The 22,124-nt window shown below is 40.8% G+C and overlaps 1 protein-coding gene across 1 annotated transcript in view; it reads right to left on the bottom strand.

Annotated features, from left to right (window-relative positions):
* Positions 1 to 12,933: 12,933 nt before the first annotated feature.
* Positions 12,934 to 22,124, bottom strand: part of ITGA9 (integrin subunit alpha 9) — a 230,093-nt gene continuing 220,902 nt past the window's right edge. The window contains exon 28 of the mRNA XM_040591349.1: positions 12,934 to 17,790. Coding sequence (XP_040447283.1) covers positions 17,692 to 17,790 — 99 coding nt within the window. The 3' untranslated portion in view covers positions 12,934 to 17,691. The remainder of the gene's footprint in view (positions 17,791 to 22,124) is intronic.

The following is a 22,124-nucleotide window of genomic DNA, read 5'->3' on the forward strand; positions in this document are numbered from 1 at the left end:
AGAGGGGTTACACACAGGGAAACAATTTTATGTTCTTTTCACTGGGTGTGGAGGACTTTCTACCACTAGCACAGGTGGAACGTAGCTGCACGTCTACACACCCTGGCAGAACCTGAGGGGTCTTCACCACAGGGTTGTCCATGGTGCCTGAAGACACAACTTACAAAGTCTTACCAAGTGTGGATCTTAGATGTTTGGATCCAAGGTGTGAGACGAGGGGAGAAGGTCCCTAGCGGGCCCAGGGATAAGATGGAAAGCGTGGTGCTCCATCCACTCAGCTGCCAAGAGGCGAGCGGGCTTCCACCTCCTTCCACCGTCAATGACCATTGTACATTCAGAGCTACTTAGGCGACTGACCTGGTTATTTCCCTAATGTAATTTTACTGCTATTAAAGATTCAAATAATATGAATCCCTCTGGAGGAAAAAAACTCCAAACAACCAAACAAAAGAGCAGCTACACAGAAGAGTAATGTGATTGGCTTTCTTGGACACAAGGCCACAGACAGGGGAAATACTATTTGGTATATATAAAAAAAATAATAATAAAATAAATTAAAAATGGCCCAATGCTTCTTTAAGCAAAGAATCAGAGCAAAACAGCCTTGCAAATCAATCATCCATTACAAACCAGAACATATTGGCATCTCAGTCTGCAGTCACTCAGGATGGGGGCGAAGTCTCCTGATGCAAGCATTGCTCCAGGCTTTCTGAGACATCTGGTCATTTCACTGAAAGGTGAAGACTCCGAACAGAAGTGAATATACATGAAAATTAATTTAAAAGAGGGGGGAAATCCTCTCGCTAGTGCTGTCGGGATGATTTCAGGGAAAAAAAAAAAAAAAAAAAAAAAAAAAAAAAAAGGAGTCAGTGCAATGCAGCCCATTGAGAGAGCAACAAGCACGAGGGGCGAGAGTGTAACTGAGCTTGCTGCAGGGAGCAAAACCAGCCCCCAAGGCGAGCTGGCGGTATTGGCGTAACCTTGCTGGAAGCCGGGCAGAAGCAGCCACGCCAGCAGGAGTTAACCGGCGTGACACGAGAGGTCGCTCGAGAACAGGATTTTCCACACCGACAGCTCCCGTGGGTCCCGCGCGCTGGCGAAGCCCCAGCGAGCACAGCTACCCTGTCGTGCAAGAAAGTTACACCAGATTGCAACCTGGGTTGGCTTCCCCCCCCCCCCCCCCCCCCCCCCCCCACGTGCAGCTTTTTCAAACATCCATCATGTTTCTACATCCACTGGCAAAACTGCTATTATAGTTTTTTCCTCTTCTCGCACCGATACTCAAAAAAAAATCTGTTGGAACTGGACTTGAGCTAACAGCAACGTACCAGGGTGGGACTAACTCCCGCAGGAGGAAAGGGAGGCACCTTCACCAGCTGTGTTCATTTGCTGGGAGAAATATTATCACCCACAATAAGTAGTGCTGCTTCGCTTCACATACAGGGGTTTATATGATATGGGGGGATCAGCAAATAACCAAAAAATGAAGAGCAATCAACAGAAGATAACCAAATCTAGGTACAGTATCCCACAGTGAGGTCAACTGATGTCCCCTGAGTGTCTTTACTCTGTCTTCAGTAGCTTTAAATCTGCCTTTGCAAATGAAATCTCCTCAGCCATGGTTACTTTTCCTCTACTGGATTCCCATGTACACGAGGAATTGAGTTATTGCCTGTTTTCTAGTATGTGGAATGATGCCGCCTTCGTTAAACATTGGCTCTCAGCTCTTTCCTCAAATTTATGATGCTTCCTGCAGCATATGACTTGCTTTCATTGAAAGAAAGCTTGTCATTTTGTTAATAAAATTCACATTTTCAAAGAAAGAAACTGAAACCTCTCTTCTAATTGCCTACACTCATATAAACTAACGATGCTAGGTTGGTAATGAATATGACAAATTCCTGTGGTAATTTGTGCTTCACGCTGGCTCTGTGTGGGCTTGCAATAACATTTGCTACACTAAAAACATGAGGTGAAATCTTGGCCTCATTTGAATCAATGGGTATTTGGGTTTTTTTTCTTCTCTCTCAGCCTCCGCAGGGCTGTGCTGCGATGGTGCCTACTGAATTCAGTGGCATTATCTGTTTGATTGCTGTGAACACGGCCATATGGACACATCCTTTGCCACATGGCATCACAAATGAATAGCTGATTTTTATTTTTTTTTTTCCCCCAAGAATTATAAGATGTTATGCTATGTGATGGTACCATAAAATATTTAGGTTAAGGCCCTGCTCCCGCCAAAATCAACAACAAAGGATTGCGGTGAGCTCAAGGGGACAGGATTTCACCCTACAACAGGCAGACCGGCAGCTCTCTAGTGGGGGGGCATGGGGGACTTGCTTCGCTTTGGGTCCTGGAAGCAGCTCTGGTGCCACAGGACTGCATTTTCATTCACACAGCTACACAGATAGTGCATTGCCCTTCTGCTGCTCTTTCCCAGCTTTTGACTGCTTTTCAACACAAGCGTTTTCTCCTTTTTTGCCACACAAATGTAATATTTACTTCCCCCCCTCCCCGCCCCCCCCCCCCTTCCCCTAAAGTAACGGGTGTCCATCGATTCGGTGACAGCTAGGTAATACCGAGCAGCTTATGATAAGACATGGATCAGGCATGGCTGTCTCGCCTCCATAAGGTGAATCACTTACGGCTTTAGCAACATTTCTTGAGGAAAGGGGTAAGCACTCCTTATTTTCTGCATCCTGTTAATTTATTCAGGATTTTGTTGTTAGAGTAATTACAACAATGTATGAGAAAAAGGGAAGTAGAATAACAAATATAGAGAAAGTAGGAGTATGGGAAGGAGAAAGAAACATCTTGGTGTGAGAACACCACACACAGCTGAGGGGTGCCTCGGACATACTGCGCTTCAGTCAGTGCTGGGGCAGTGTCCATTCAGCATTAAGAGGTATGTCTCAGTTGCATCCCCTCCGAGATGTGGACTGTGTAACTATCACAGAAAAATTTCACACCTAGCACTTCTTTTAAAAATAAACCTTGTTGGGCCAGTTTAGCCAAGGACCTAAATGATGCCGAGCTTTTCCCTGACTTTTCCGCTCTCCCCCCAGCCCTTAGGCACACCTCACCCATTGCCCTCCTCCAGCCACCCCTGTTGCCTTCAGCTCCAAAGCAGCTCTCTTAAGGATGGGGACTCCATAGGAATCAGCATCTCCTGGATCCCTGCCCGAGCCCCACAGTCCCAAAGCTTTCAGCTTTATTCCAGGCATATCTTTGGGAAAGCCCACTGCAAAGCCAGTGAGGCCGATTCCGATTTCACCCTCGTAACCCTGGGCTTTGCACACCAGCATGGCCAGTGCTCTATGGGCTGCAAGCCGGGGGGGCACCTGGGGCAGCAGTCGGGGGCAAGCTCCAGACCAGGGAGCAGTGGGTCCCCCTTTGCCGCCGGCAGCACTTGCACGGAGCTGCTGCGGGGAAGATGCAAAATATTCTGTGGTAGTGTGTGACAGCACAGGCGTCTGGCACGAATTACAGAAATCTCTGTTTAGTGCCTTTAGAAAACTCAGTAAAAAGACAGCTTTTCAACAACCCTGGGTTTCTCTTAATGCACTTTTTGAAGTCCACACAAAGACAATAAATTCCTCCAACATGCAACCAACCCAAAATCTCAGCAGCTGCCAGTGCAGAAGTCCTGCCCAGGCTTTTGCACGTAACCTCCAGTGCTGTGGCCGTGCTACTTTATATAATGGGGCCCGCTATAAGTTAACATGATAAAGTGGTGTATGAAAGAACTAAAACGGGCAGAACTAATCCTGGGGGGAGCTGTGGACAGCTAATGGCGTAAAAGTAGTTTAGTCAGAATAATGGACACAGCAGAGCTGAAAAAAAGGAGTGCAACAAATCTTTGTTTCAGCATCATTTTGGCAACAAAAAAATTAATCGAAGGGGAGTGAGTTTCTTGATGCAATGCTAAACGTAACAGGGAAATTGCACTGCTGCTTACACACCAAGATATCTTTTCAAGTCACTTGGTCTTATACCTGCTGTGCAGAGGCTACTTGACTCCTACAGACTGTAAAAATCGTAATTTCTGTTAAGAGGTCATCACAGCTTTTTAACAATAAAGCAGTCATGACAGCAGAAATTATTTGTTTTTTCTACTTACTGTTCAAGATCTGCTCACTAACAGTGAGTAGCTCTCTGTACACAGAGACTTGGCTTTTTTTGAGTTTATATGGTGTCGGTTTTGCCTCCAATGTTTCATTTGGCATGTAGTGCTTGACAGTGCTAGCACTGGGCTGCAAAATAAATAAAGTAAGATTTTGTGGGGAGAAAATGTTCACTCAGAGATTCCATGGCTGAATATTGCAAAAACCTAGGAAAGGAATATTTAAGACAAGCCAGTGGGCAATCTTCATTCCTTTCCACTTCCAGCATCCTTTCCAACTTCTTTCTTTCCTCAACCACTTTAACTCCCAATAAAAAATAAATATGTTAAATTTTAAAAAAAGAAAATCTTCAATCCCTAAAGGACTTTATCAAAAAATGTCACCAGGGTCTCCTTGAACGCTGTTGGCTGAAGCGGCAAGGCTAATGTTCATGTCCATTAGTGAACATTAGAGTTAGTCTGATCTCTAATTTTACAGTCATCTTGCCTTCAATAGCCTGTAGGTTTTCTTTGGCAGGCTGCTTGTAATGATAATGAATTGATCACTGCTGGATTGCTCGAGAGCTACATGAGCTTTATAGACAGTCGGCTTAATCCTCCTCAGATTTACATTCACTTGGCTGTTCCAATTACCTCCACTGGGGCTGTGCTGGAAGTGCTTGCTATAAAGAAATGAAAACACCTAAACTGAACAAGATGGTTTTTTAGCAACCAAATGTTGGGTTCCCCCCCCCCATCTTGGACTCAAGGCCTATCCAGGTTTCAAGTAGTCTGAGGTTTGTTGTATCCATAATATAATGTTTGAAGTCACAGACTGAACTGAGGACATGCCAAATAGCGAAAATGATCCCTGCCCCATCACTTCTGCAGTTTCTATAAAATGACTGGATTCAGGAAAGCAGGATAGGATGCAGCAGAAAGACACAGGGTGTTACAGTAAGTAACACAGCAGGATGCTGTTGTGGTATTGTTGTAGGCATCATGAGACTCAAGCAATTTAAGGAGATGCTCCTAATTATCCAAGGTGGGTTTGAATACATCAGTGATTCAAATTCAGGACAAATGAGGAGAGTATTCACATTAGAGGATATGACCTATATTTTCTTAACTCAGCCTACAGCTTTAAGACTATTATAGCATACCACTGTTTGAGCAGGGCATAGACTCATTGGTTGTCAAAGTTAGGTAGTCAAATTTTTAGTAATTGAGGTCAGACCAGTAAATATAAAATACAATGAACACTTGAGTGATATCAAAATTTATGCTACTCTAAAATTGCAGCTATCTTTCAACGTGTGTCCAGAAGTGACAAAGAGAATACTACATCATACTAGAACACCTTGCTTTTAAATTGTAGGGCCAGCACCACTTTTTCTAAAAACCAGAATTTTGCGTTTCATTCTCCTTTCACGCTCCTTGTGCTGACCGTGGAGTTTTCAATGTCTGGCAGATTTGTATGTCATCAGGATCAATCAACAGGAAAAAGATCAAAATCCTGTAGGGTCTTCGGACACCACAGAACTATGGAGCCTTTCTTTTATTTTGTGCAACAGGATCTGGAGCTTGGAGCGACTGGGCACTAGTGTGACATAAATGTACAAACAATGGCTCAGGGGACAGGTAGCAGAGCCTGTTGTTATTCAGCTTTAAAAGTACATATTTAACATTACCCAGTAGTTAATCTAATTTGACACGTGTTAGTGGTCTGCATGAAATGAGTTTTTGATGTCTGCCTAGTCCCTGGTAAAAAATTGCCAGCACTAAACTGATTATGACTTTAGTTAGAACTTCTCTGAGTCATATCTGCTGTCACAGGCTCTGTCAAGGACTACGACTGATTCTGCTGAACAGCATGTGCATGCCCGCATTACCACCGACAGTTCCACTGAAATTTTACTCACAAGTAAAATTAGGATCCAGCTTCACATTCCCACAGCATCTCTTGTAATTTCAGTATTCAAATGCTTGCTATGGCAATGCTCATCACAACGCTGGTGGTGTTTCGAGGCCCTACCTGCTCCCAAGCGAGAGGACTCTGTCCTTCTGAGCTTTCGTCCTTCCACCTCTCAAGGCGCTACATCTCTGCTGGGAAAAAAAAAAAAAAAAAAAAAAAAAAAAAGCAGAGAAACAAGCATAAACATTTATTAGCACTTCACGTTACGCTGCAACACAAAGATGTGGAAGAAGCATCACCTGCTCTTCAGAGACTCAAGTCACAGTTCAAATTACAGCCCTTCAATATTCTTTAGGTGAACACCTTTAACTTTCAGTCATGTTCCTGTCTTGCCTTTAGCAGCAATTTGGCTTTTAGGGTGAGCTAAGCAAAGTAGAAGTCAATTCATTGTCATTATTAATGCTGTTGATTGGCATCTGAATGACAGTTTTCCTCTGGGAACAATCTGAAATGTTTTGCTGCGGTAACATATGTTCCGGGTGGCAGGGAGAAGGTATTTACTATTGGACGTATGATGGGAGAATGCTAGATAGTAAAAAGTATAATAAAGAGCTATACCAGAAGGAGTGAAAACTTTAAATGATGGAAACAGCCTATTTAGGTATCACTTTGGTGAGGTTCGAGATGTCTCAATCATATAGGGAACTTGGAGGTTTAGAGCATTAGATAAAAGATACTTGGGATATTTGATATTGGGAGCCTCTTGTAGGTTTAGTCTGAAATATTAATTTCCTTCAGAAGTAGTCTTTTGGGAAGGTGAAGAAACTGTTGAAATAATTCACTCTCCAACTGCAAGACACAAAGGTCAAGATTAAAAAACCACCAAAGTGGTCTCCTCAGCCTTCCTTATTCTTTTACTATGTTCTATTACTCTAAGACAGAGGACAGCTGACTTACACGGGAGTGGGGATGTTTTTTCCTATTTATATGGAAACAGGATATTTTTGTTGTTGTTATTGCAACCACTGAAACAAAACAAAGAGAGTTCCCTTAGGAAACCAGAGGAGTTCTCTGGTGCCATAGCTAATCTGAAGAATTCCCCTTGCTGATGGAGGCCACTTCAAAGCCATAAGAATGTATAAATGCCTGATCTGCACCAGATCTAAGGTCCATCTTGTCCAGCATCCTGTCTCCAATGCTGGCTGGGGGTGGACGCAGAAAAAAGAGCAGGTCAAGTGGGGACTGACATTTCCCAAGCACACTCGTCGGGCTCCCAGCGCAGGAATCTCTAGGATTTCCTGAGCCAGAGGTGATCTATTTCCTTTTAATAACCATTAGTGGATTTTTCTTCTACATGTCAGTAGGTCTCTTTGGCTATTTTCCTGTGTATTCTCCGTATCCCAGAAATGTCTCAATTTAAATACACACACCCTAACCCCTGAGGACAGACCCGCTCTGCCAGTATAAAGGTGCATGCATCACTGCTTCATGAGAACGGTAGGATTCTGTCCCATTATAAAAGCAGTTTAATCCTTCTAGAATTCTCCACACTAGGCATTACGGAAATATCTTTAAAAATTGTACAGCTACACATTTAATAAATATATAAATGCAAAGCTGCATTTAAATCACAACCATAAAGGTCTTAGTTAATCGAAAAGTGATTGAACTAGAACAGAATGGTTCAGGTGGAAGGAACTTACAATGATCATCTAGTCCAACTGAGTTAGTAAATATTACTTAAGCAGTCTCCAAAGCCTTAGCCCAAGCTCAATGCTACACTGCCAAGGAATAAGGACATCCAGAGTTACCTAGTGAAAAAAATCACACCAGAAAGGGGTAACTCCAGATTCTTTCATGGCACTTAACCTACCATCATTCTTTCCTTTGAAAATATGTGAGCTTTAGGACCCATTTACACTGTGACCATTTTATTTCTCATTTTATTGAAGAAAAGATTATTCCAAACAGAAATGTTTGATAACTAACAGTGCCCCTTTCACAGTATATGTCAGCTTTTGTTACCTGTTGCCAAAAAAAGTCATTATTTTTAAAACACTGCTAAGAATTCATCACCCTGTTGCAAGACTATGTTCTCTGCCGGGTATATCAAGACTCAGAAGTATGTGACAGGTATTCTAGTCAGAAAAGTAACCAAATAAATAAATTAAAATGACATTTCCAGTGCATACTAAGGTAAATTAGCCTGCACTCAGAGAGAGAAAGAGGACAATGATCATTCAACAAGCGATGTGCCCATATGCCAACCAAAACCCTGCTGCACAGAAAAAAAAAATAAAAAGGGCCATCATAAATGAGGTGACTTTGGCACATCAAGTACCAAATACCTGTGTGGTTACAAACTTTCACATACTCATCATCTAGGGAGATACTTATCTTGTTAAATAAAACATGCACCTGGCCCCTTAATTGTCAGCTATAATTGACAACCTCACCAGCTCAGAGCACTTTTTTTCCACCCATACCTCATTGATGAAAGTAATCAGACAATGACTAATGGTGCTTTAAGTGCATGATATCTTGGGAAAGACTCCAAGCATATATAAGACCAATGGGTGTTTTGGTCATCTAGCATGAGCTCAACACTAGTTGGGAATTTTCTGATTAAAAAAACCACCAAAGTCAAACCGCTTTATGCATTTATATATCCATTTCAGTTAATTTCTGTTAAAATACAACCAAAGCCTCCCATGGAGAAATTCTCTGATTCCATTTCAGCTCACCTAGCAGGAAGGCATCATACTCCAAATGTCTACAGCCCCAGACGCAGCCATGGGATTGTTCTCTTCATCTCATAACAGCCTTCTCCATGGGGCATGTACAATATTTGGGTTCCAGACTCCACAAAAGGGTAGATTAACAGCTCTTGAGAGAGCTTGTTTGTGCTAGAGTTTTCAATGTCCCTCATCACTCAAGATCTCATAGAGAGCTGGTAACCTTCATGGAGCCAGGAGAGCCAGTCTTACATACAGGTGACGTACAAGGCATTGAACAAGGAACTTGGTGCCTCATCTGGAAGAAAGTGTCATCTTCTGGTCACCGGTATTCAGGAAAGATCAATTCAGAACAGGAAGGAAGGAAGGGAACCATCTAAATTAAAAGACCTTGCTGGCAAGAGAACAAATTTGGATTAAAGTTACTATTAACAGCACCATCAAAACGAGGTGCTAGAATAGTCTTTTAGCAAGAATAATAAGGAAAAGGAATTTAAATGGTTCAAATGGACTTTGTTCAGTTAGTTCATGAAAGGAAACACATGGCGTAGTTGCCAATGAAAATAGGAGACTGGACTTGAGGACTTTCCAATCCCATGCTCCTAACTGCAATTCAGAATTTCCAAACAAAATGTTTACGTTATTCTGAAGGGCTGAGGCTTTGGCAGATTTGGTCTTTTTATATGATTTGTCCACTTCCAAAATAAGTTTCAGTCATATGCATGTATATCTACCACGCATCTATCTGTCTGTCTGTCTATTTCAGATTTCACATTCATTAGCGTTTTGACAAGGTACGCTTCAACCTGGCTAATGGGTTAGATGAAAAAGCAGCTGAGGAAAGGACCACAGTACCTGACACGGCTGCCCACAGGCCTCAGAACTACTGATGTCGTTGGGAAAACTGCCAAGTTTTCAGGATAAATCTTTCTTTGGATCTGAAACAAAAGTGATATATTTCAAACTAAGTGCAAGTTGGGAAAACACGCTTACATTTAAGTTAGCCTTTTTATTCAGACAAATAGAGGGAAAAGAGTAATAACACCTATGAAGCAGAGGAAAAACTTAAGAAGAGACCAGGTGAAAAAGTCGGTAATGTCTGTAAGATGAGAATGAGAGTGGGACAAGCACAGCTGAGCAGGCAGTGGAGTACGAGACAAGGTTATTGCAGGGTGACATGTGCCACCTGGTCAAGGTGAAGCATGGGTCTCTCCTTTGATGAAGTCATATCATGGACACAGTCTTGATCTAAGAAACAGGGCAACACGCTACCTTGATGTTAGCATTTGGCAATCTTATGCAAAACGTGTATTTTCTTACACCGTTAGATACAGTCTCTCACCTCCCACCTTGAAAATTAAAATGGAGAAAAGTATTTTACCCCATTTCTACCATCTTCTACCCCACCCTACACATAGACTTCATTGATTAAATACTGAGCAGGTATTCTGATCTTTTACTGGGTAATCACCTTATTGCCAGCTTCTTATTCTGTGCCATTCTCCTAAAATCAACACAGCAAAATACGTAACAGGAATTTTAGCCGTCGGCCTGATTATCCAGGTTAGACAAAGGTAAGGGGGCAGATCACGTCCAGTTCTCATGTGCCCCATCTCCATTGAGAGGCTGATGCAGGACAGAATATATCCTTACTATGAAGTGGTCTCTCTGCTGGATAAAGTGATCACTTTTTTACTATTACTTTTCTCTTTCTGAATATAACACGGAGCAGCATCATTAGGATTGAATTACACAGCTCTCAGATAGCAAACCCAGAGGAATACTGTTTAAATGACAGAGATTACTGTACATTGCCACTTATGCAGATTAGTGCAAAGCTCATCTCATGATGTGTGTCCTTCAGCTTCAAGGGAGCCTGTTTGAGTCCCTTCTCACTTGTGTTAGTATAAATCTAGAATAATTTCATGAAAGTCAATACATCATATCTGAATACATGTCTGCAGCAGGGAAATCTCTGCTCAGGGTTACTACTTCATTAATTTCTGATTCTTTAGAGCTCTTGAACTGCTGGTTAACTTACCAAAACATTGCACATCTAGAAGTCCAGGCATGAAAACAACACTAACTACATCAAAAGCAAAGAAGAAACGAACTGGAAATCCATGAATTAATCCTTTCCAACAGTCACATGAAATTATAGCATGGCTGCGACATGAAAAACGGATTTCCATTGCTCTTTTGTTAAGATGATTAATTTCTCCACGATCACGCTTTATTTCTGTCAAAACCACTTGCAAATAAAATCTCCGTTTGCAGCCATTTAAAATGTTAAAAGCTGGGATGCGCAGGAGTAAGCAGTCATACAACTTTAAATCTATTTGTGCATCTTAGTCTTCATAAAATAGCTGCTTTTGTTGTATTTTAATTCTGGTAGCAAGCCAACTGGGGCAGAGGCCCAGAAGATCTACTTTGCACCTTTAATGACTCCCACAACCCTGTCTTTAGTCGTTCTGGGACTCAACTACTTAGCATGTTACGGACACTCAGAACTTTAAACACATCAAAACAACTTACCTGGGACTACTCAGGTCAGTATCCACTCTGCTAGTCCCCAGAGGTGTGGGAAAAGTCACGTCTCTCTTTCTCATGGGGTATTTTACTACTAAACGGAAAAGATGTAGCAGAGGAGCTGCCGTTATGCCCAGTCCTGGGAGCAGCCCAACGGCCAGCGTAGTGAGCCAAGGTGTCCAGGCTGAGCCAGCAGCATGGTTTTTTTCTGTAGTAAAAGAACATGTCCCTTTTCTCAAATTTGACCTGGTTTTGAAACTGGAAGAAATTTGCAAAAGGTTTTGTTTTCTAAAACAAAGCCACTTTGTCATGGAAGTCCTCAGAGGTTCTAAATGCCACTTAGGGGGAGGGCAGCACACAAAATCCTGCAACCTACAGGCTGCTGTTCTTTGCTCAGGACCAGAAGACAGGCGAGTGAGCCCCACAGAGGGCACTGTTAGCTCAGCTGTCCTCGTCCCCTGCGCCTGCTCCCCCAAACACACTCCCACCATAAAAGAAAGGTATTATTAGTAGATCTAACACTTTCTGATTATTATTTTACCTGCTGCTCCACAAAAGCTTCCACTCATCTCCAAAAGCAAACAGTACATTGCACTCCTCTCGGCAGCATCCTCCTCCTCCAGCTTTTGCCAAGGTTTTCTTTCCACTGAAGAATGCTTTCTTGACCAAGAACATTTATTTATACCTCGGAGGGTGCCAGCTATGCCAGGACCCACATGTACTCACAGCTCTCTGACCGCCTCTGGCTTTGGGGTACGTAGAGCCGTGGTCTTCCACCGGTACAGATGTGCTCTGAGGCACAGGTTAGGTCCTGACTCTGCCCAGCCTTTCTGAGATACTTAGCCAACAGCCTAATGTGGAGAAAGCACGGTTTCTGTATGGCTGGAGAACATTTAAAGACTTACACAGAGGGTCTCCACAACAAGCAGGGAACAGAGCCGAAGATGAGGAAAGGAAGAGCCTGAAATTTCAGGTCCAGTTCTTAGATTTCATTTTAGAAGCAAGGTTCAGGTCAGTTCGTATTTTACCACAGAGGTTTCACCCATCCTCAAAATGAGGAGAAAACTTTGATGTGACCTCTAACGGGTATTAAATAGAAAGAGGTACACTACAGCCACACGTGTCAATCAGCTTTCTTTACTGCTTCCATCCAGCTTCTACTCCCTTTGACAAAGTAAGCACGGGGATGTACGGAGTAAAAAAAAAAAAAAAAATCTTTCAAATGTATTATTTAGCTACCCATGGAATATAAAGCCTTGCAGAAAAAATACATGAAGCTGAATAACTTGACTTCCATTCAAATTCATATAAATTGAAACAGGTTGACACTTATCATAAGGCAGTTATCACCACCATTGGGGGTTTATTTGATGTTGATAGAGCAATACTGTTGAAATGTAAATAATTCCAACTGCTATTATTTTATTTCCATGGTTTTACAATATTGTAGTCAAGCTACTTTTACTCTCCAAATAGCTTGATTTTATACAAGTCACAGAATTATGACAAAAGATGTCCATTATCCACACACAGATAAACACATGCACATACCATTTAATTCAAACATACTGAGAATATGTCTCACCCAATTAATGGAAAAATACTTCAGCTGGACAAGGAAATTAAGTGACAAAATGATATTATTAGGATAATTTTGCAGCCACTTTTTATTCCAAAAAGTTGTATTTTTGTAAACCTGACATTTCCAAAACAGTGCAAGTGAATTAGAATACAGGTGAACACAAGCTTCTAAATACAGGTGACATCAATAAGAGTGAACACATTCTTCCAACCACAAGTTCACAAAAAGAAACACACAATTTTACAATACATAGGAGTGACATTCTAAGAAAAAGGAGTGACGATGTTGCAGGTGCCCTACTGCATATGCAAACCATGCTCCAAAAGCATTTATAGTCTTCATGCCAGTTTAATCAATGTACACTAAATGAACGAAAACCTACTTTCCAAGAAACCCTAGCAAGCGGATGAACTTGGACAAAGGTAGAAATTAGTTCTATAACTCCTTTATTCCTTTACTGAAAGCAATATTATATATTCCCACCCCACACGGATACTATGCTTGGATGCTTGAAACTTGTGCAAGACTCCAAAATGTGCCCATAAACAGATGACATTCGAGAAAGTCGATGTTAAATATTGCCCAACACAATCTTTGCGCCACTGTTGCTTTCAGCAAGCCGAGCTACCTGCGCATCACTGACTCGTACGTACGATCCTTCCCACTCATGTGTCATATCAGCTGTCCTCGCTGGTATGCTTGGCATTGCAAAAGCCTTTGCTACTTTGAGATGAAAGGATCGCTTAAGTGGTTTACAGGCCTGGGGTTCACATCAAGAAAAATTTCTCTCTCAGATAATCCAAGTGATTTGCGAGGCGACTTCGCTGCAGAGACTGCTCCAGTGTTTTCTACAGTTTGCTGACTTCCTCCTTGTAATTGAGCAAATTAAAAACTAGGTTTCTTCAGAAAAACATAGCTAGTATTTTCATTAGCTACGATGGCCAAGTACCAGAGTATACCATTGGCACAGCCTCAGAGTACACCACCCCTGCTCTTGCAGGGGTGAACTGATGGAAATTCACCTCCAAGTAGACGCTTGGTTTTCAAATGGAATGGTCACAAAACACACTGTGAAAGGTGGCAAACGTTTTCAGCTCTCAGGTATTGAAATTAATCCCTGTGCTGTGGACCACAAAACTCCGCAGTGACTGTGATCTTGATATCAAGATGGAAATTAAGTAGGGCTGCAACAGCATGGGCTATGCGTTAAATGAATTTTCCTCTAATATTTTTTCCCCTTTCTTCCTGATCGTATTTTACTGAGATTGTTTCCTTCCTACCCTAAAAGCAACTTCAAGGGTACTATCTGTAAGAAGCCACCCTGCAAGCTTCAGGGGTCAAACAAAAGATCTCTCAGGTGCCAGATGACGCATTTGAAAATGTTACTGCCCCACTTCCAAGCTTCCATCTGCATAGCTCAGAGCCAGTGCAAAGTCAGACCGCTGCAAAAAGAACGCGATGCCAATTCAGCAAACCTTTCAATCAAATTTGTCCAAGGCAATTGATGGCTTTGTCCCGAAATGGATTAACCAGAGAGAACCAGTACAATGACTTGCCCCAGCTCTGCCTGCACAAGCAGTACAGCACAACAAAACTCACAAGCAGCTGACAGATGGGAACTTCCAGAGCCCTGGAAGCAATTTCCAAAGTAACCATGTCTCTAGTTTTTGATACTATTACATTTATTATGATTTCTTAATTTAAAAAAAAAAAACAAAACACAACAAAAATCAACCAGCAGATCTATAGCCCAGCTATTTCCTACACATTCTTGGAGTATATTAAGTTTTCATAAGATTTTTGCGTTAGAAACTAATTGCAACCAACTGATGTTAGTGGGTTGTTTTTGTTAGGTTTGTTCGGTTACTTTTTAAAGAGTGGAACAGTGCATCTACAGGACTTTAATACTAAGCACTGGTATGTTTCATTGTCAAATCTGACTATCCTAACTGGAACCAAGCAAGAGCCACAATGGAATTTGACACCAAAAAAAAAAATAATAATGAAGAGTATACATGTAAAAACAAAAGCATCTGTGACAACAGAACTACTGAGTACCTAACAGCGATGCTACTAAGAATTTATGGATTATTTCAAGAATATGTCACTAATCTGGCCAACAACTACATTTTCACTGTGTGACAACTTGTGCTGGATCAAGAGTAGACAATTCAAGTCAGAGAGCAAAAAATTCCAGTGTGGGCAATATCAAGTGGGATTTGCATTTATTTGTTTTTTACTATAACCAAGTAAGAAAAACATTCCTTGCTTTGAGTAAAAAAAAATTAAAAATTGTCCACCACAATATGAAATGCTAAATGGGTATTTTACCTTTTTAAAGTCTTTTCTTCATATACTTTAAAAAGATGTTCCAAAGGAGTAAATGATCTTGAATTTTAAAATACTGCATTTTGGCAGATGTGAAAGTAAATTTCTGTTTAGAAAGTGGAAATGAGGCATTAAAACTTTTCAAAGTGAAATTTCTCTATTTTTGGATAGAAACTTTCAAATTCAGTTAAATTCACAACTAGTTTCACTTGTCCCCTGAATTATTTTTTCAGCAAATTTACTTTTTGATAATTTGGGGATGGTAGTAGTTTTAAAGAGAGCAGATACGGAAAATTCCTTCTAAATAAATGGACTTTTTTTTTCAGCAAGTATTTTAAGTAATTTGTTATTCAATTCAGAGTTGTGAATCAATCTCATGTCCAACTTATGTCAGTCTTACGCCTTTTTCAAAACCAAAAAAATAGATACATTAGGTTTAAATACTAGCAAAGCTAAGTGATGTCAGAAATATCGTTCTGTGAGGAAATCAATAGCCTCTAATACAACAGTCAAAGGCCATCAGCCTTTTGGTTTTGCATTCTGATGAGAAATCTGCAGTCCATTACACGTGGTTATAACAGGATTTTGCCTCAGCAGTTTTTTTTTTTCAGATTCTGGCTTAAATATTCATTTATCATACAAAACCTGTCAAATCACTCATGATTGTTTTAAGGAAGATAACTGAATAGAGTAATAGCTTTTCTTGTCAAACGTTGAATCAATACACTTCATTCACTTAAAAACCATCTTCTGCCTAATGGGTGCAGATAGTTAAGTTAATAAATATTGATCAATACTATAGTAATAGCAGGCACTTAATGCCAGTGGGGGGAAAACAGCAAACAGGAATACGGATGTGGTTATTTTTTTTTTTTAAATGTGAAGCTGTAATGAATTTGGCAAGGAAGAGTAAGAATAAGACCTGTTCTCAAGCATATTTCTTGTATGTTCTCTGCATTCAAGTTTCCAAACTTCCAGCAGTTCTTTTACCTTACCCTCATGGAAGGAGACATCCTTCCTGTTTCTCCTCCACTTGCTACCACAGAGCTCAACCCTTCTTTCCCTTACATGGATTTTATGCCAACCAGACATTTGCTTCTTATTTACACAAGGTGCAAAGTACAAGTAGAATCTAAACCCAAGTCTTACAGAGTTCCACTATTCCTATTCAGAAATACAAGGGCTTTTTGAAAAAACGTGATTGAATTAATTACAACTAAGTTTCTTCTAATGCAGCAAATGTTCTGCTAAGGAATTACCAGTGAACAAAGCGGCAATCTGAGATCCAGTAACATCTGCACCTTGACTAAACTTCCTTCTTAATGCTTGAGGAAGGATGACATTCAGTACTTGGAACATACAGATAGGGAATCTCAAGACCCAAAGATTCCAACATTTTAACCCTTGCATCTACTTATCTCTCTTTAAAATCACCATATAAACAAACTCAAGACTCATGTGTAAAACTCACAAGGCAGTCATAACACTTGTAGCTTGTAGCAATTTATCATTTGCTTTGATAGCAACAGATCACAATCATTAACAGTAGCTTCATTTCATTATTGTTTTTTAATTCCAAGGAATTTATCAATGCCATAGTGGTTGGCCCAATTACATCCCTCTGGTATCTCAACTGCACAGTCCTAGACCATTATCAAGTACTAGGGACTGCAAGAGAAACTTCCCAAAGGAAAACATTCTGTGATGCTCTTTCTTCAGTGAGCCAAAGCAAGCTACAAGTCTTGCTACGTGCCACCGAGGAAGCATTTTCATCCTCTCCCATTCAGGCCAGTAAAGGATAAACTCAGATACAGAACATCACGTCTGTGTCATACTTTAGGTTCTATAGTTTATAAACCAAACACCGAATTCAACTCAAAAAGAGAGATAGAGAAAAGACTTTGGCTTATTGCCATTAAACGGTCTATATACAGCATTACCAAGCCTTGCAAATTAAGTGTATGAGGATTTCAGCTATTTTTATCTGCAAATCTCTCTTTTTCTCTCTTGTGTTGAAGTTTAAAAGTACAATAGGATTTTTATATATACATATATTTCCAAGGATTTAGCCAGATATCAGTGCTTGAGTGAACTATATAGCTATTCAATAGAAACTATAAAACATTGATACAAATATAAAGACATAATCAATATAAAAAGCTTATATTTATAAAAAATATTTTTAGGTAACAGTCTTCCCCTGAGGGTATACCACATAGTTGGATTCATAAATATTGCTCTGCACTGCAGCTTGGTTACCAAAGTTCAAAGTTCAGCTCTTAAATGAAGTGTAAATCGCTCCAGTCACCTGACATGGCTGCAGTGGTTGCCTCAGGATATGTTCCCTAGCTTGTTGGAGTGATAAAGACACAGCGTCAGTGGGGTCTCCGAAAAATCTGGAGAAGATTCCTTCTTCCACATATGGAAGATACGAGAGCAGGACCTACAGGCTAGCAAGCGCGTGTCACATGACTGGGCTTTAGTTTTCGTGGGCAGTTCACTGATTTTTCTGGACCCAGTCCCAACTATCTTCATTCTCCTTTCTGCTCTTTTCGGCTTCAATAATCTCTTTGTACCTCCGGCGGAAGAAGCCCATCTGCAAATCAAGAAGAGATGACAGCGGTAAGTAACAGTATTGTTAAATTGAAGCTTACTTTGTCAGAAAACGGTGTGCAGGAAAAAAAAAAAAAAAGCACAGGTGTTCATATCTAATTACTCCTAGTGGTAATCTGGAATCACAGCTCCTTGTTTACATCAATATGAATGAGATCAAACTGGGTCCCAAATCCTCTCAAGTACTCTGCTCCTTATTGATGAACTACTCTGAGGGAAGAGCCCTCTTATATGAAACACATTTTAAAAAAATAATTATATGAAGTATTTCTAATAAACACAGACCAGAAGAGGTGAATACAGGTTTATTGGTTTCACATACAGACTAACGCATAACCTGGATCTGAACCTAAAGCCAGGCTAGCACCTGGGTCCTGAGTAAATGCTGCCAGAGCCTTATGAACTGTACTCTCAGTGTCCACAATGGCACAAAACAACAGATCAGAGAAATACAGTGCACCCACCTCCCAGCACCCAAATTCCAACTATCAGCCTTTCTTGTAAGAAACTCTTCCAGAAAAGCCAGCACGGTCTATTGTCTATCGCAGGTGCCCCACCACCGTTCTGAAGAGCTCTGCTGCCATTTTGGCATACCTGTCTCCAGAAGTATCAGCCCCCTGCTGTGTGCAACCACAGGTACCTCTTCTCCTGTCAGTAACCACTCTAAGTTCAGGTCTCAAATTCTCTATCTAAGGATCATTTATCTTAAGATGCTTTGGAGGAAACCGATAGCTACAGGCTCTTCTTTTTGCTAAACAGCTTCCCTCATTTCGGTGTTACCAGTTGTGTAATCTACAGCTCAGAAGGCAAAATATGAGCCTGATCCTACAAAATGTGGAGCATCAACAATAACTCCTCCACAAGCTTTCAAGATGCTGCAGGGCAGATAATCACTTTTGCATATCTCCTTGTTTCATAAACCTTCGTAATTAGTTAAAGAAATGCAAGTAGTTTTCATTTCAGTTTGGATAAAAACTTCTTGTATCTTTGGCTTTTTAAGTCTTTCAAATAAACAAAAATTATTTTAATAACAGACTTTGGTAAGCATGCAAGAATAACTCCTCAAGCCTAGCAGTGCACTATTGAGAACATTGAATCAATATTTTGTTCATCATAATTAAACATTTATGTAACTCCTACCACTCTAAACCTGTTTCCTTACTCCTGCTGTGTAAAACATGATGCTTTAGTCTTCCTTTATCAACCAGTTATTGCCATCCTTTATTCCCAAATTGGCTATATGTATGAATATTTTGTGCAGTTTTGTCACTGCTAAGTTTCTGTTAAGTTGGGCTTTTCAGTTTCAGTTCTTTAGCAACTTTAATTTTCTTCAAGTACATTTTAATTCAGAGAGGTCTGAAAGACAGCTTGTTCAAAGTGCTGAGGGTGCTTCTCCAGCAGAGCTTCCTAAAGCCCAGGTCCACGCCAGTGCCCCCAGATACACCCTGAAGGCACAGCAACATACGACCAGACACACACCGTCCTCTCACCACCCCACGCCTCTGCCGCTTGGCTTCCGTGCAATGGACAAAGAAGCTCTGCAGTGTAACAAGCCCCTTGTTTGGGTAACCGTGGACCACACTCTGGGGCATGCTGTTAATCTAGAGACAGGTGCACCCTGCTGAGTGCATAGATGTACATTACACACACACCTACAACCACTTTAAAAATACACAATACGTAGAAATACACATAAATGCCTATGATCTCAATTTTACAGAGGTCCCATGACCTTCTGGAGGTCCCCACTAATAACTGGAATTAGACTGTAAAAGCCTAATTCTCCAGGAACAAATGTTCATAGTCTTGTGTACAGACTGCAGACATTGTCTCTTTCCCATCTATCATAAGCAAAGCTTTATCTGCTGCTCAAGACATGCAAATGCATGGATAATGGTGGTTCTGTTCTGAAAAACCACCTCACAAAAGGGACACTGTTGAATTTTGGAGGGCCACGTCTCCCTCACCTCCCAGCATCTTTCAGAACCCTGTATGCAAGAATTCAGAAAAAGAAAATTAAAGAAGAATTTCCCTGGTTCCCTGTTTTTCAAATGTGCTCCAGAAGTCAGATCAAGTTCTTTCCTTAGCAGAAAAATATTGCTACTAGTAATTTTTGTACTTGTACCTACAAGCTGTACCAGTGCAAAGTATGTATTTTGAGATGTCCTCAAGACAGCACCATCATAAAATCCCAGTGAAATTTCACCATTGATGCCAACATTCTTTGGTTCAATAGAAACTTAGAGCAAATAGCATGTTTCCCTAAATTTTCATAGTCTAAAATGAAGGTGAATTATTTTATTGATAATAATAATAATAAAAAAAAAGCATAAGAACCTACTCCTTCGTTGTTCTGCCCCAGTAGGATTAATCATAGGTACTTCTTTTAGTCACAGGAATCTACAGATACTCCTTATATATGCTCAGGGAGCAGATGTGTTGAAGAAGTGGGTGCCATTTTTGTATTAGCAGTTTTTATAACAGACCTACATGCTCTGCACATTAGAAAAGAAAATTGCCACAGGACTTTGTTTCCTAAGATTAACAAGAGAAGTTCAATTTGTAGCTTTTAAAAACAGGTTTTAAACCCTTAAGGTTTCCATCCTTCATGCAACCACATCCTTGGTACAATAAAATCCTCTATTGAAGTTATAATCAAAATTATAGAAAGGCTTTTTAATTTCCTTGAGGGCCAAACAAACAAAAGCAAACTCCTTCCCACTGTTATTTTAATAAAAATTGTCTGTTTGTGAACATCTGCTTTAGGAATTATCTTTAAAAGTTGGTTATGATAGTTTTGGTATTTTAATGTTTTGTTTCTGGATACAGAATGTTTTTGTATAACTTTCCAGTAGGGCAAAAAAGTGAGCTGAAGACTATAATAAATATTAATGAAGCATGAAACCCTACATCTAGAGGTGATTCCACTACAAATCTATATAAGTTTACTTGCTGTAAATGATGTGGATAATCTAAAATTATGTAGAGGACTTAAATTAAGTGCAAGCAAAAAGAGAAACTGGACCTTAAGGATTTTTTATTTTTTACCCTTTTCTTTTAAATAGTTATCAGGGATTAGATGTATTTCCCATCCCTGAAAGGCAAGGATGTGCTTTGTTACGGGATACTGTTCCTTAGTGTTAATGCTGTATATTTCCACTTAACACAGTAGGGTCCCTATCATCACCAGAAAGAGGTTTTCTTTGTAATGGCTGTGAAGAAATCACAACATAGTCATTGTCTCACCAGAGAACACACAACCCACATGTTCATCTCCTTACAATAAAGTGATTTCATTAAAAATGATAGCAATATTAACCCATATGGTGAGGGCAGATCAGTGCCTGTGGCAAGTTGGAGAGAACAAGGGAATTTAAAAGACAGTGAGGAGATCCAGGGGTAACGAGGAGGAGGACACTTGGACTAAAGCAGGAGAACTGATGCAACATGGGACCAAGTATACACTGGCTCTTTTGTCACTGGGGCAGAAGTGACACCAGAGGATCCTTCTTCTGTGGCTAATGCAAAGCCCTTAAGAGGACTCATAAAACCCAGTGAGGACAGCAGTGCGGGGACTCAGTCCTGGATTTCATGCAGGGAGGAGAGATCCTCAGCTTTAACAGGAGCATTGCTGTAATGTCACTTATGGAATGGCTGTTTACAGGGGGGCAATAGTCTCCAAGTCATGTTTCTTGGGCAATGAGTCTCTAACATTGCTCAACATTCCCGGACTTTGCTTTCCATATATACAGACATATGCATGTGTGTGCATGTACACATACTGATGTATGGAAACAGCAAAGGAATGCCCAAGTCCAGAGCTGTGATCCCATCACAGTCTGTGAGTTCGCACCACCACATCCAAGGAACAGGCTGATGACAATATTTTGATGGGTAAACATCTGACTGGGGAAGGCACTCATGAGAGGAAGAGCAATAGCAGAACACATAGGAGGCAAGGAAAGGGTACTGTGGGAAGCTGAAGGGTTACAATGGAAGAAGAGGCATCAGCCACCAACGACAATGCAGGAAACGAAAAAAAGCGAACGACAGCCAACATTTCAGAGTTGGGTGAAAATTATTTGAGAACACTGAGAAGGCCCTCAAGTTACGGGCCTTTTGGGTCAGTGTGGCTGAAAGAAAGGTCTTGGGAGCGGGACACTGCTCAGCATGCACCGTGCTTTACCCTTAACCCTGGCAGACTTTACCAGAGGGGAAGCGCTGTGCCAAGGGCACCATGTCCTACTTTGTTTCTTCTGTGTGCAAACACAAAGGAGAAAGAGGGACATGGAAGACTTCGGGGATATAGGGATAGTC

Source organism: Falco naumanni, chromosome 4, assembly GCF_017639655.2.
Source record: "Falco naumanni isolate bFalNau1 chromosome 4, bFalNau1.pat, whole genome shotgun sequence".
NCBI lineage: Eukaryota > Metazoa > Chordata > Aves > Falconiformes > Falconidae > Falco > Falco naumanni.